Consider the following 13,393-nt stretch of genomic DNA (forward strand, 5'->3'; position numbering starts at 1 on the left):
TACCAAGCGAACAAAGCAAATTTGTTGAGAAAAGTAAATTGGAAAGTTGTCTAAAATCGCATTCCCTATCTGAATCATGAAAGTTTAATTTTGGCTTGACTGTCCCATTAAAGACAGCACAGACAGACACACACACACAATACAGTACTGTATTATTATAGTAATAATGTATGCTACCAGAAAATATGTTAGCAAATACACATACTGTATAATGTGTATTAGTCACATCTGGTTCAGTGGTTCACATGGAATTTATAAACTAACTCAATTGCAAAGTCAATATCAATCAATCTGCATATTTCAACCAGAATATAAATAATCTCTTGTATGATTTTTTTTTTTTGCTAAATAAGACCCAGTGCTTTTATCACAAATGAATTGCACCAGCTATATGTAACATTAAAGGGACAGTATACACTAATTTTGATATAACTGCATGTAATAGACACTACTATAAAGAATAATATGCACAGTTACTGATATAAAAATCCAGTATAAAACTGTTTAAAAACTTACTTAGAAGCTGTCAGTTTGGCTCTGTTGAAAAGGTAGCTGGAAAGCCCACTGCAAGTGGCAAATAAGACACTCCCCCCTCCCCCTTCTTTTGCATATGAAAAGACCCTTTACACAAACAGGAGCAAGCTGGAGAAGGTAGCTGACAGTATTCACATAAAACTTTGGGGCTTGGTTAGGAGTCTGAAAATCAGAGCAATGTTATTTAAAAATAAGCAAAACTATACATTTATTTAAAAAAAAAACCTTTATGGGCTATATAAATAGATCATCTACAAAACATTTATGCAAAGAAAAAATGTGTATAATGTCCCTTTAAAAGCCGGTATAAATAGCAATCTCTGGGGTAATCAGAAATCCAACCAGTCTTCTATTCATTTTTGTGATTCCCTGTGTCTCTGTTCCCTTGTGTGCAATACATTGTTGTGCTCAAGGCTGAAATACTCATTTCAGAGCTTGCCTCATATTACATAGGAATATACTGTAGCCATTTATGTAATTAGTCTTGTTCTTTCAAAAGTGAAAATTCCAAATGATTCTATTAACTGAACAGGATTGCTGAAGGCTATAGCGGACAGTAGCAAATCTAATGTTAAATTGATATCAGCAGCAATCCAGCTTTTTTTCTCCTTATGGAACATGCTTGTGAAACCATCCCCGCATGTCAGCTGTTTGTGAGTGGCTTCACAATTGATTACCCATAAGAGCTGCCTGCTATCCAGCTAAGTAGGCAAGGAACATTAGAGAGGAGGAATAAATGACAGGATGGCTATGTGGGTGTAGGAGGGTTAGTGCTCTACATCTCCCTATTTCATTCTTTGTGTGCTGAGGTTTTAGAAATGTTCTTCTGCAAGCTGAGTCTGTTTATATATGTGCATTGCATTAGCTTAAGGAACTGCAGTCTGGCTTTGTGATGTAGTAATCAGTGTTTCCTCTAAGGCTAGTTTTGTGAGCGGCCCAGCAGTGAAACAGTTAATAAGGGAACCACACCTTGCAGTCTGCATGCATTGTGTAGTGTTTGCTAATTGCTCAAATGAACTGTCTCACTGCTGGGCCGCTCACATAACTGGCCTTAAAGGGAACACTGGTAATAATGGAAGATTATTGTACAGATGCACTAAATGAGTCACATACATATGGCTAGATTATATGCAAGGATATATATATATATATATATATATATATATATTTATATATTATACAACACACAGAAAAAGTCCAGCACTCGCTCACAAGCCCTCAGCTAAGATTAAAAGCAATACTGGAAGAGTCAGTTACCACATTTAGCCAAATGGGACAAGCCTAGGTACCACGTCATGGTCTCTTCCAAAACCTGGGTCCCTAATACAGCCACACAAATGCAAGCTCTTAAACAAACTGGGAATAAGTCAGGGTTCACAGACTTAAGTAATCATATGCAAAACACGAAAGGGGGCAGCACTCTCAGACCGGACTGGGTACACATCCCGTGACCCTGCAACATGCTCAGCTTTTGGTGCTATAGCACTCTCAGGAAGCTGTGCTATTGCTAGAATCACAGGGAGTTAACCCCAGAAAAACCTGGGTGCAGGTCCATAGGTTAAAATTACAAAACAAACAATACAACACACAGAACCTGCACCCCAGGTTTGTCTGGGGTTAACTGCCTGTGACTCTAGCTATAGCACAGCTTCCTGAGAGTGCTATAGCACCAAAAGCTGAGCATGTTGCAGGGTCATGAGATGTGTACCCAGTCCGGTCTGAGAGTGCTGTCCCCTTCTGTATATACAGTTGTATGCAAAAGTTTAGGCACCCCTGACAATTTCCATGATTTTCATTTATAAATATTTGGGTGTTTAGATCAGCAATTTCATTTTGATCTATCAAATAACTGAAGGACACAGTAATATTTCAGTAGTGAAATGAGGTTTATTGGATTAACAGAAAATGTGCATCCAAACGAAATTAGACAGGTGCATAAATTTGGGCACCCCAACAGAAATATTGCATCAATATTTAGTAGAGCCTCCTTTAGCAGAAATAACAGCCTCTAGACGCTTCCTATAGCCTGTTATGAGTGTCTGGATTCTGGATGAAGGTATTTTGGACCATTCCTCCTTGCAAAACATCTCCAGTTCAGCTAGGTTTGATGGTTGCCGAGCATGGACAGCCCGCTTCAAATTACCCCACAGATTTTCAATTATATTTAGGTCTGGGGACTGGGATGGCCAGTCCAGAACATTGTACTTGTTCCTCTGCATAAATGCCAGAGTAGATTTTGAGCAGTGTTTTGGGTTGTTGTCTTGTTGAACTATCCATCCCCGCGTAACTTCAACTTTGTGACTGATTCCTCAACATTATTCTCAAGTATCTGCTGATATTGAGTGGAATCCATGCAACCCTCAACTTTAACAAGATTCCCAGTATCGGCACTGGCCCCACAGCCCCACAGTATGATGGAACATTCACCAAATTTTACTGTGGGTAGCAACTGTTTGTCTTGGAACGCTGTGTTCTTTTGCCACCATGCATGACGCCCCTTTTTATGACCAAATAACTCAATCTTTGTTTCATCAGTCCACAGCACCTTCTTTCAAAATTAAGCTGGCTTGTCCAAATGTGTGTTTGCATACCTCAAGTGACTCTGTTTGTGGTGTGTCTGCAGAAAAGGCTTCTTCCGCACCACTCTCCCATACAGCTTCTCCTTGTGCAAAGTGCACTGAATTGTTGAACGATGCACAGTGTAACCATCTGCAGCAAGATGATGTTGTAGGTCTTTGGAGATGGTCTGTGGTCTATTTTTGACCGTTCTCACCATCCTTTGCCTTTGACTCTCCGATATTTTACTTGGCCTGCCACTTCTGGCCTGAACAAGAACTGTGCCTGTTGTCTTCCATTTCCTCACTATGTTCCTCACAGTGGACACTGACAGATTAAATCTCTGCGATTGCTTTTTGTAGCTTTCCCCTAAACCATACTGTTGAACAATCTTTGTTTTCAGGTCATTTGAGAGTTGTTTTGAGGCCCCCATGTTGCCACTCTTCAGAGGAGAGTCAAAGAGAACAACAAATTGCAATTGGCCACCTTAAATACCTTTTTTCATGATTGGATGCACCTGTCTATGAAGTTCAAGGCTTAATGGGCTCACCAAACCAATTGTGTGTTCCAATTAATCAGTGCTAGGTAGTTACAGGTATTCAAATCAACAAAATGGCAAGGGTGCCTAAATTTATGCACCTGTCTAATTTTGTTTGGATGCATATTGCACATTTTCTGTTAATCCAATAAACCTCATTTCACTACTGAAATATTGCTGCGTCCTTCAGTTATTTGATAGATCAAAATGAAATTGCTGATCCAAACACCCAATTATTTATAAATAAAAATCATGGAAATTGTACAAGGTGCCTAAACTTTTGCATACAACTGTATATGTGTATATATATATATATATATATATATATATATATATATATATATGTGTGTGTGTTTTAGTACAGCATGACAGTACTCTCAAATTCTGTGATGGGTAATAGATAATTAATTAAATACAAAATAATATATTATAGAGCCGAGAGTGATGCTGATTTTTTTGTGTTCCCTGGATCCATACACCCTGGCGGCTGCCCATATAATTCTGATGAGAGTGCTGGATATTTTGAACATTTTATATATCTTCCCTTTAGAGAAAACTCAAGAATTCCAAGGTGTTACTGAATATAGATCTCTACACCATCAAAATGCATTTGTTAAAAGAAGGAAACTCTGACAGGAAGAGGTATGAAAGACCCAAAGCCAAAATAAAATCAGAAGACAAGTTTCTGAGAGTCAGCTGCTTGTGTTACAGGGCAACAGCTTCAAATACAGCTTAACACTGGTCAAAGTAAGTGTCACACTTCCAGCTTAAAGAGAAGGTCTTGACCTTTAGGTTTAACAGGCAAAATAAGAAAAAGAAACTTGCCTGGGCCATGAAGTGTCGCCGGTGGGGTACTTGAAAACTCGGAGAAGGTCTTAAAGACCAACTAATCAAAAATTTGGAATCTTCAGTTCATCATCCAGGGTTTTTGTACAACGTGAAATATGCAAAAGGATGATACCACTTTGTGTGGCACCAACTATCAAACATAGAGGAGGAAGCAGGATGATATGAATCAGCAACTTGCACAAGGTGAGTGGCACCCTGAACCAAAAAGACTACTTCAGCATTTTGCAGTGCCATGCAATATCCCCTGGTATATGTCTAGTTGGTCAGGAGCTCATTCTACAACACAATAATGATCCCAAACATATCTCCAGCCTACGTCAGAACTACCTTAGAAGAAAAGAACAAGAAGGTAGGCTTCAAATTATGGTATGGCCAGCACAGTCTTTTTGACTTAAAACTCATTGACCTGGTTTGAAATGAATTGGGCAAAGTGGTGAAAATAAAGCAACCTAAAAAGTGCAACACATTTCTTTGAACTTCTAAAACAGTGTTTGGAAGAACTTTGATTTTTATCGCCACAGGTGTGTTCTGGAGTAATCTGCATTCTGGGAGATATAGTTGATTAGCATGTCATAAGGAAGTAGGTGGCTTACGTATTTCCAGGCCTTAAGCTTAATAAGACTGACCTAGATGCTACAAAGATTGATTAGCAGTCACTTGTCAGTGACTCAACCACTGGCTCAATCATGGTGTCTGACTTGGCCGGCATTAAGGCAGAACCTTCAACCCCCATACTAATCAATTAGAGTTTGATTTGCTGGTTTCTACACATACACAGAAGCAAAATATATATGGTTAATAAGAAGATGAAACTTTTTTTTTTATTATTAGTATTATTATTATCATCAGTTATTTGATACATACGGATTCTTCAGCATTATGAACATAGGTATGATATTTGTGGGAGACAAATGGGTTGATAATAACAGCCTAAAGTGTCTAATAACATCAATCCATCATACAATGTTATGTCATTTTAAAGTGAAACGCTAGGATTTACTATTGAAACAAATAAAGGGGACTTTCATTCATGAAGTATAAAATATTTCATGCAGAAAGCTCCTTTATTTGTTTCACGCAATCGCCGCTCTGAGCTGCTAAGGCAGTCCACAGCAGACGCTGTTTTGCTAAGAGTTGACGTTTCCACCTCTCAGCAAATAGCGTGCGTGAAATCCGTCTCCCAAGGGCACCAAGCCGAATTTACCGCATGGCTATTTGCTAAGAGGTGAAAATGTCACCTCTTAGCAAAATAGCAATTCGCCGTTTTGCTGTTTGAGCAGCTCAGGGCGGCGATCGCTTGAAACAAATAAAGGAGCTTTCTGCATGAAGTCCGCATTTAACATTGCACCAGCAGCTCACAAGAGCTGCTCGTGGAACGCCGCCCCCTGCTGACTCGCGGCCAATGGGCCACCAGCAGGGGGTGTCAATCAACCCGATCGTACAGGCTCGCCAGAAACAGCAGTTATGAAGCAGCGGTCACAAAGACCGCTGCTCCATAACCTGTCCGCCTGGTTATGGAGTACGATCGGGTTGATTGACACCCCCCTGCTGGCGGCCTATTGGCCGCGAGTCTACAGGGGGCGGCGTTGCACCAGCAGCTCTTGTCGGATCCGGTCCGACAGACCTTGATAACTAGAGGCCATAGGATTAATTTACCAAAAACATTAAACATTAGAGCCATGAATTTACAGCCTCATGCTACATAATTAAAAACAAATCCTTATTTCAGTATTCATAACCTTTGTCTTAAAATGAATCTTAAATAGAAAAGTATCTTTAGATAGATTTTTTTATAAAAAATAATTTTATTAAAAAAAATCTATTTAAAGGGACAGTAACCATAAAAAATAATATTACTTAAGATAAACAATTGTTAGATCAACATTAATGGCTACTTAATAGGATAAACTAAATTGGGCTTCTCTTAGAAGCCTATGATTTGGACCTTAGTCTTGGACTTTTCTCAACTTTAGTGAATACCTTGACAAAAAATGCTCTAAAAGTCTGATGTAGTTCACATAACTTTGTTCTATTTCAAATATAACATTTATTTAAAAAAATACAATGTAATATCTCTCTGAAATTTAAATGTAGTAGATTTTTCATGACATTTTTAAAAATTGTCCTTTTATTTTCCTGCACGCTTTATCATGTGACAGCCAACAGCAAATCACAGACTTGTATATCTATACACTGTGAACATTCCCGCATGCGCAGTAGGTGCTCGTGCCTCAGAAAGTGTGTATATAAAAATACTGTGCACAATTTGATAATGGTAGTAAGTTGCTCTAAATCATGAAAGTTTCATTTTAACGTCAATGTCTCTTTAATGGTGCTATGGCTATTTGAGTGTAATTTTTAATATATTTGTTTTCATTTGTGATTATAATATTTAAAGAGCACATCATCCTTTCTGATCCCTTCTCTTATAGTAAAAAGCCTCAAAATCCAGGTTACAGAGACCCTGTGTGACTGGTACACATTTACTCACAGTTCTTGAATTAAAGGAATACTAAACCCACATTTCTTTAATGATTCAGATAGAGCATGCAATTTTAAGCAATGTTCTAATTTACTCCTATTATCAATTTTTCTTCGTTCTCTTGGTTTCTTTATTTGAAAAAGCAGGAATGTAAGCTTACAAGTCGGCCCATCTTAGGATCAGCACCCTGGATAGTGCTAAGTTTTTAAAATGTCTTGTGAAACAAATCTGAGAGTCAGTCAACAATTAATGCACTGCTGCTTTGCTACTCCACATTTGACTGTTCTCTTCAAACAGCACTTTGTTCTGGATGCACTGTGTTAAAGAAAATTCACACAGTGCAGCCACAGCACAGTGCTGTTTGAAGAGAACAGCCTGATGCAGCTGCAAAGTGAAAACAGTCAGTGCATGTGTCCTGCTCTTTCTGCAGACATGCTGCATTTTCTGTGATAACATCTCACATCACTGTATGTTCTGCCTTAGGGCTGATTAGTGGCTACATTTAGCCATCAATCTGCAAGCACTACCCAGGTGCTGAACCAAAGATGGGCTGGCTCGTAAGCTTACATTCCTGCTTTTTCAAATTAAGATACCAAGAGAACGAAGAAACAAATAATAATAGGAGTACATTAGAAAGTTGCTTAAACTTGAAAACTCTATCTGAATTACGGAAGAAAACAATTATGCTCAGTATCCCTTTAATACTAATGTTAGTGTGCCTTTAACACAGATCTATGTCATTATGTAATGCATATTTCAGATTTACAGAACAGTGGACAAGCAAGAAAAAAAAAAAAGTTGCTTTGTAGCCCTTTCTGGCAGCGAACTGGTTAACAGATTATCAATGTTGAGTGTAGCTATGACTTTCTAATTACAAAGTGAATTAACATAACATCTGTGAAATAGCAGGAAGAAAACATCCACTGGGGTATTCTGTATTAATTATATATTACTATTCTGAATATATTCAGATGTGAGAACAGATTTGTCTTCGTTGTGTTTGTGTGAAATGTCACATCTACTGTGTTAATAAGTAGAGACTGGATAGACGGGAAAGGTGCGGATTCACCTGTTAATGTTTTACAAATTAAATTTGTAAGTGTTACTCTATTGCTGATGGGTTTCAAGCACATCACAGGCTTTCTGTTTTTTACATTATGATTTCATGCTCTTTACTACTTTTCAATGTGACTATCTGCGATTCTTCATACTAGGTTGTACGGGATCAGATTTCTCACTGCACCGTGAAGCTGCGCCAGACCACTGGACTGATGGAATATTGTTTGGAAGTCATTAAAGAAAATGATCCTAGTGGATTTCTTCAAGTGAGTAACCTATTTTTTGAGGAATAATATTTTTTTTTATGTCTTACAATATCAATCTCTCACCTACTGGACCAAAAAATGTTTCCTTTATGAGTAATTATAGGTATAAGGATATGAAAAAGTAAATTTAAGCACTCTTGAAAAAAGCTCTGTCAGGAATAGTTAATATTTAAAGTTGTAGTAAAAACAAAACTCTTCATAGACTTTCATGGAGATATGTGTTATCAATATCAGCTGAAATAGGAACTAGCATAGCATTTTAGTCTTCCTTAAAATTAAATACAGTTTCTGTAGAAGTCCCATTATTTTGTTTTCTTGTTAAAACACCTAATATATTTTATGTGTCTTTTATGTAAAGATGAACAAACTGTCCAGGCAAAAGAAATACAATCTCATATCCATTAAGAGTGAATACCTTAAAAAATAAAAACAATCAAACTAAGACCTTATAACAGAAGTTTGCCTGGGACTGACTACCCCAGTGCCTATCATACCATTCTAGACTTGCCAGTATTTAGCACCTTCACCAGCATGAACACTTGGACTTCCATAATTTCTTTCGACCGCTAGTTACACTCTTCACTTGTATACCAGAAGAAGGGTCAGTCATCCATGCAGTTCCTTCTGAATACTGTCTAGTATTGCTAGGATTCCAAAAGTTATGCAGTCCTGTGTAACCCTGTCTTTCTACACATAACTCCTGTCAGGACTACTTTATTACATTAACCACCTTTACAAGACCTTCTGCTGTTAATACAATAGCTACTCTTAATCTGTCCTGAACCCCCCCACCCTGTTGTCCACAAACTCTAAAAAACACTATCAATTCTGCTCATAGTCCACTAAAATTACTAGCTCTGTAAACACACAGTCTGCTAGTATTCCAGGGAGCACTGCAGCAGCCCTAAACCTCCATGTAGATGACACCTTACAAGACAGATACTTTGATCCTCTGATCCAGCTCAGAATCTCCCATCAGGCCCCAGGTCATCCTGCTGGTGATGAGGAGAAGGGTCCCCAGCAATTGTCAGGAAAGACTGTAACCCACTGTTTTACACCACCATGGAGCAGAACCTTTTACTGACATTTCTCTTACCAGTTTCCTCTTCAATGTCCATCAATGTAAGATATCCCAGACTTAAGACCAGACAATTAATAAAAAGAGAGAAGCGCTTAACCTGGGAATGAACAATAGCATAATAGCTTGTTCTATGGCTAGTTACCACCCAAGAAGCAGCCTCTTTTGCTCAACAGAGAAGAACTTTCCTGCAGCATATCAGTCTGATCCTGACTTAACAGTACAGTCCCGAAATACCAGGCAATCCCTCTCTGAATGAGAGAAATGGCAAAACCCCAGGTGTACGTTTTGCCTAGTGTGGGCCTTGTCAATGAGGTGCAGCCCTATCCCTCTAGGCACACTGAGCAATGAGTCCACGTCTGGATTCCCGCATCACACTTAGGGAGACTTCCCTAAGGGTCATAATAAGCATTAATAAAAAGAGAGAAGCGCTCAACCTGGGAATGAACAATAGCATAATAGCTTGTTCTATGGCCTCATTTGCTCAACATGTGCCTTTCACAGAGAAAAACTTTCCTGTAGCATATCAGTCTGATCCTGACTTAACAGTACAGTCCCAAAATACCAGGCAATCCCTCTCTCAACGAGAGAAACGGCAAAACCCCAGACGTACATTTCGGCCTAGTGTGGGCCTCGACAGTGAGGTGCAGCCATATCGCTCTAGGCACACTGAGCAACTGGTCCACGTCTGGATTCCAACATCACACTTAGGGAGACTTCCCTAAGAGTCTTAATTAGCATTAATAAAAAGAGAGAAGCGCTCAACCTGGGAACGAACAATAGCACGTATGTCTGGGGTTTTGCCGTTTCTCTCGTTCAGAGAGGGATTGCCTGGTATTTCAGGGCTGGACTGCACTGTTAAGTTAGGATCAGACTGATATGCTACAGGAAAGTTCTTCTCTGTGAAAGGCACATGTTGAGCAAAAAAAGGCTGCTTCTTGGGTGGTAACTGGCAATAGAACAAGCTATTATGCTGTTGTTCGTTCCCAGGTTGAGCGCTTCTCTCTTTTTATTTATGCAAATTATGACTCTTGGGGAAGTCTCCCTAAGCGTGATGCGGGCATCCAGATGTGGACCCGTTGCTCAGTGTTCCTAGAGAGATATGGCTGTACAGTGAGCCAGATTAAGAACTTTTTCACTTAAATTAAAAATGGCAGACGGGTAAGTGCGTATTACAAGTTGAAAGTAAAAGTTAGCACGTAAGCAAAAGACTGATGCACGCTAACTGCAGGCTACTGAAACTTTGCTAACTTCTTCTCCCCATAGACTGTGAAAAAAAAACAACTGTTATCGCTCAAGCAATAATGCAGCACTGTGTTAGACCAACTGCCTTAAACCCGAAGTGAGTTAGAAATATTTTAAATTCCTATCGGCTAGATTACGAGTCTTACGTTAGCCTTACAACGCCCGCTGGTATTATGAGTCTGGCAGGTACAGGTGTACCGCTCACTTTTCTTCCGTGACTCGAGCTTACCGCAAATCCCCTTACGTCAATTGCGTATCCTATCTTTTTAATGGGATTTGCCTAACGCCGGTATTACGAGTTTTGGAAGAAGTGAGAGGTAGACCCTCTCCTGTCAAGACTCCTACCGAATTTAAAAGTCAGTAGTTAAGAGTTTTATGGGGTAACGCCGTAACATAAAACTCTTAACTAAAGTGCTACAAAGTACACTAACACCCATAAACTACCTATTAACCCCTAATCCGAGCCCCCCCCCACATCGGAAACACTTAAATAAATTATTTAACCCCTAATCTGCCGACCGGACATCGCCGCCACTTTAATAAATATATTAACCCCTAAACCGCTGCACTCCCGCCTCACAAACACTAGTTAAATTGTATTAACCCCTAATCTGCCGTCCCTAACATCGCTGACACCTATCTACATTTATTAACCCCTTATCTGCCGCCCCCAACGTCGCTGCTACTATATTAAATTTATTAACCCCTAAACCTAAGTCTAATCCTAACCCTAACACCCCCCCCTAACTTAAATATAATTTAATTAAAACGAACTAAAATTACTACAATTAAATAAATTGATCCTATTTAAAACTAACTACTTACCTGTAAAATAAATCATAAGCTAGCTACAATATAACTAATAGTTACATTTTAGCTAGCTTAGGGTTTATATTTATTTTACAGGCAACTTTGTATTTATTTTAACTAGGTACAATAGTTATTAAATAGTTATTAACTATTTAATAGCTACCCTACTTAGTTAAAATAAGTACAAATTTACCTGTAAAATAAATCCTAACCTAAATTACAATTACACCTAACACTACACTATCATTAAATAAATTACATAAACTAACTACAATTAACTACAATTAAATAAAATAAACTAAAGTACAAAAAAAACAAAACACTAAATTACAGAAAATAAAAAAATTATTACAATTTTTTTAAGCTAATTACACCAACTCTAATCCCCCTAATATAATAAAAAAGCCCCCCAAAATAATAATATTCCCTACCCTATTCTAAATTACAAATAGCCCTTAAAAGGGCCTTTTGCGGGGCATTGCCCCAAATTAATCAACTCTTTTACCTGTAAAAAAAAATACAATACCCCCCAACATTAAAACCCACCACCCACACACCCAACCCTACTCTAAAACCCACCCAATCCCCCCTTAAAAAAAACTAACAATACCCCCTTGAAGATCACCCTACCTTGAGACGTCTTCACCCAGCCGGGCACAAGTGGACCTCCAGAGGGGCAGAAGTCTTCATCCGATCCGGGCAGAAGAGGACCTCCAAGCGGCATCCAGGCGGCATCTTCTATCTTCATCCATCCAGAGCGGAGCGGGTCCATCTTCAATCCAGCCGACGCTGAGCATCCTCTTCAAACGAAGTCCAAGCGAAGAATGAAGGTTCCTTTAAGTGACGTCATCCAAGATGGCGTCCCTTGAATTCCGATTGACTGATAGGATTCTATCAGCCAATCGGAGTTAAGGTAGGAAAAATCCTATTGGCTGATCCAATCAGTCAATAGGATTGAGGTTGCATTCTATTGGCTGATTGGAACAGCCAATAGAATGCAAGCTCAATCCTATTGGCTGATTGGATCAGCCAATTGGATTTTTCTTACCTTAATTCCGATTGGCTGATAGGGATGGCATCTTGGATGACGTCATTTAAAGGAACCTTCATTGTTCGCTTGGACTTCTTTGAAGAGGATGCTCCACGTTGGCTGGATTGAAGATTTACCCGCTCCGCTCCGGATGGATGAAGATAGAAGATGCCACCTGGATGAAGCCTTCTGCCCGTCTGGAGGTCCTCTTCTGCCCGGATCGGATGAAGACTTCTGCCCTTCTGGAGGTCCACTTGTGCCCGGTTGGGTGAAGACGTCTCAAGGTAGGGTGATCTTCAAGGGGGTAGTGTTAGTTTTTTTTTAAGGGGGATTGGGTGGGTTTTAGAGTAGGGTTGGGTGTGTGGGTGGTGGGATGTTGGGGGGGTATTGTATTTTTTTTTACAGGTAAAAGAGCTGATTACTTTAAAGGCCCTTTTAAGGGCTATTTGTAATTTAGTATAGGGTAGGGAATTTTATTATTTTGGGGGGCTTTTTTATTTTATTAGATTAGGTGTAATTAGTTTAAAAAAAAAAAAATTATTTTTTATTTTCTGTAATTTAGTGTTTGTTGTTTTTCGTACTTTAGTTTATTTAATTTAATTGTAGTTAATTGTAGGTAGTTTATGTAATTAATTTAATGATAGTGTAGTGTTAGGTGTAATTGTAATTTAGGTTAGGATTTATTTTACAGGTAAATTTGTACTTATTTTAACTAGGTAGCTATTAGATAGTTATTAACTATTTAATAACTATTCTACCTACTTAAAATAAATACAAACTTGCCTGTAAAATAAATATAAATCCTAAAATAGCTACAATGTAACTATAAGTTATATTGTAGCTATCTTAGGGTTTATTTTATAGGTAAGTATTTAGTTTTAAATAGGAATAATTTATTTAATTGTAGTTATTTTATTTAGATTTATTTAAATTATATTTAAATTAG

At 38.5% G+C, this 13,393-nt stretch overlaps 1 protein-coding gene across 10 annotated transcripts in view; it reads left to right on the forward strand.

Annotated features, from left to right (window-relative positions):
• Positions 1–13,393, forward strand: part of TRIM9 (tripartite motif containing 9) — a 390,783-nt gene that overhangs the window by 193,893 nt on the left and 183,497 nt on the right. For all 10 annotated transcript variants that reach the window (XM_053697627.1, XM_053697625.1, XM_053697629.1 and 7 more), the window contains one exon: positions 8,174–8,284. In XM_053697627.1, coding sequence (XP_053553602.1) covers positions 8,174–8,284 — 111 coding nt within the window. The remainder of the gene's footprint in view (positions 1–8,173; positions 8,285–13,393) is intronic.

This window comes from Bombina bombina, chromosome 1 (genome assembly GCF_027579735.1).
Source record: "Bombina bombina isolate aBomBom1 chromosome 1, aBomBom1.pri, whole genome shotgun sequence".
Classification (NCBI taxonomy): domain Eukaryota; kingdom Metazoa; phylum Chordata; class Amphibia; order Anura; family Bombinatoridae; genus Bombina; species Bombina bombina.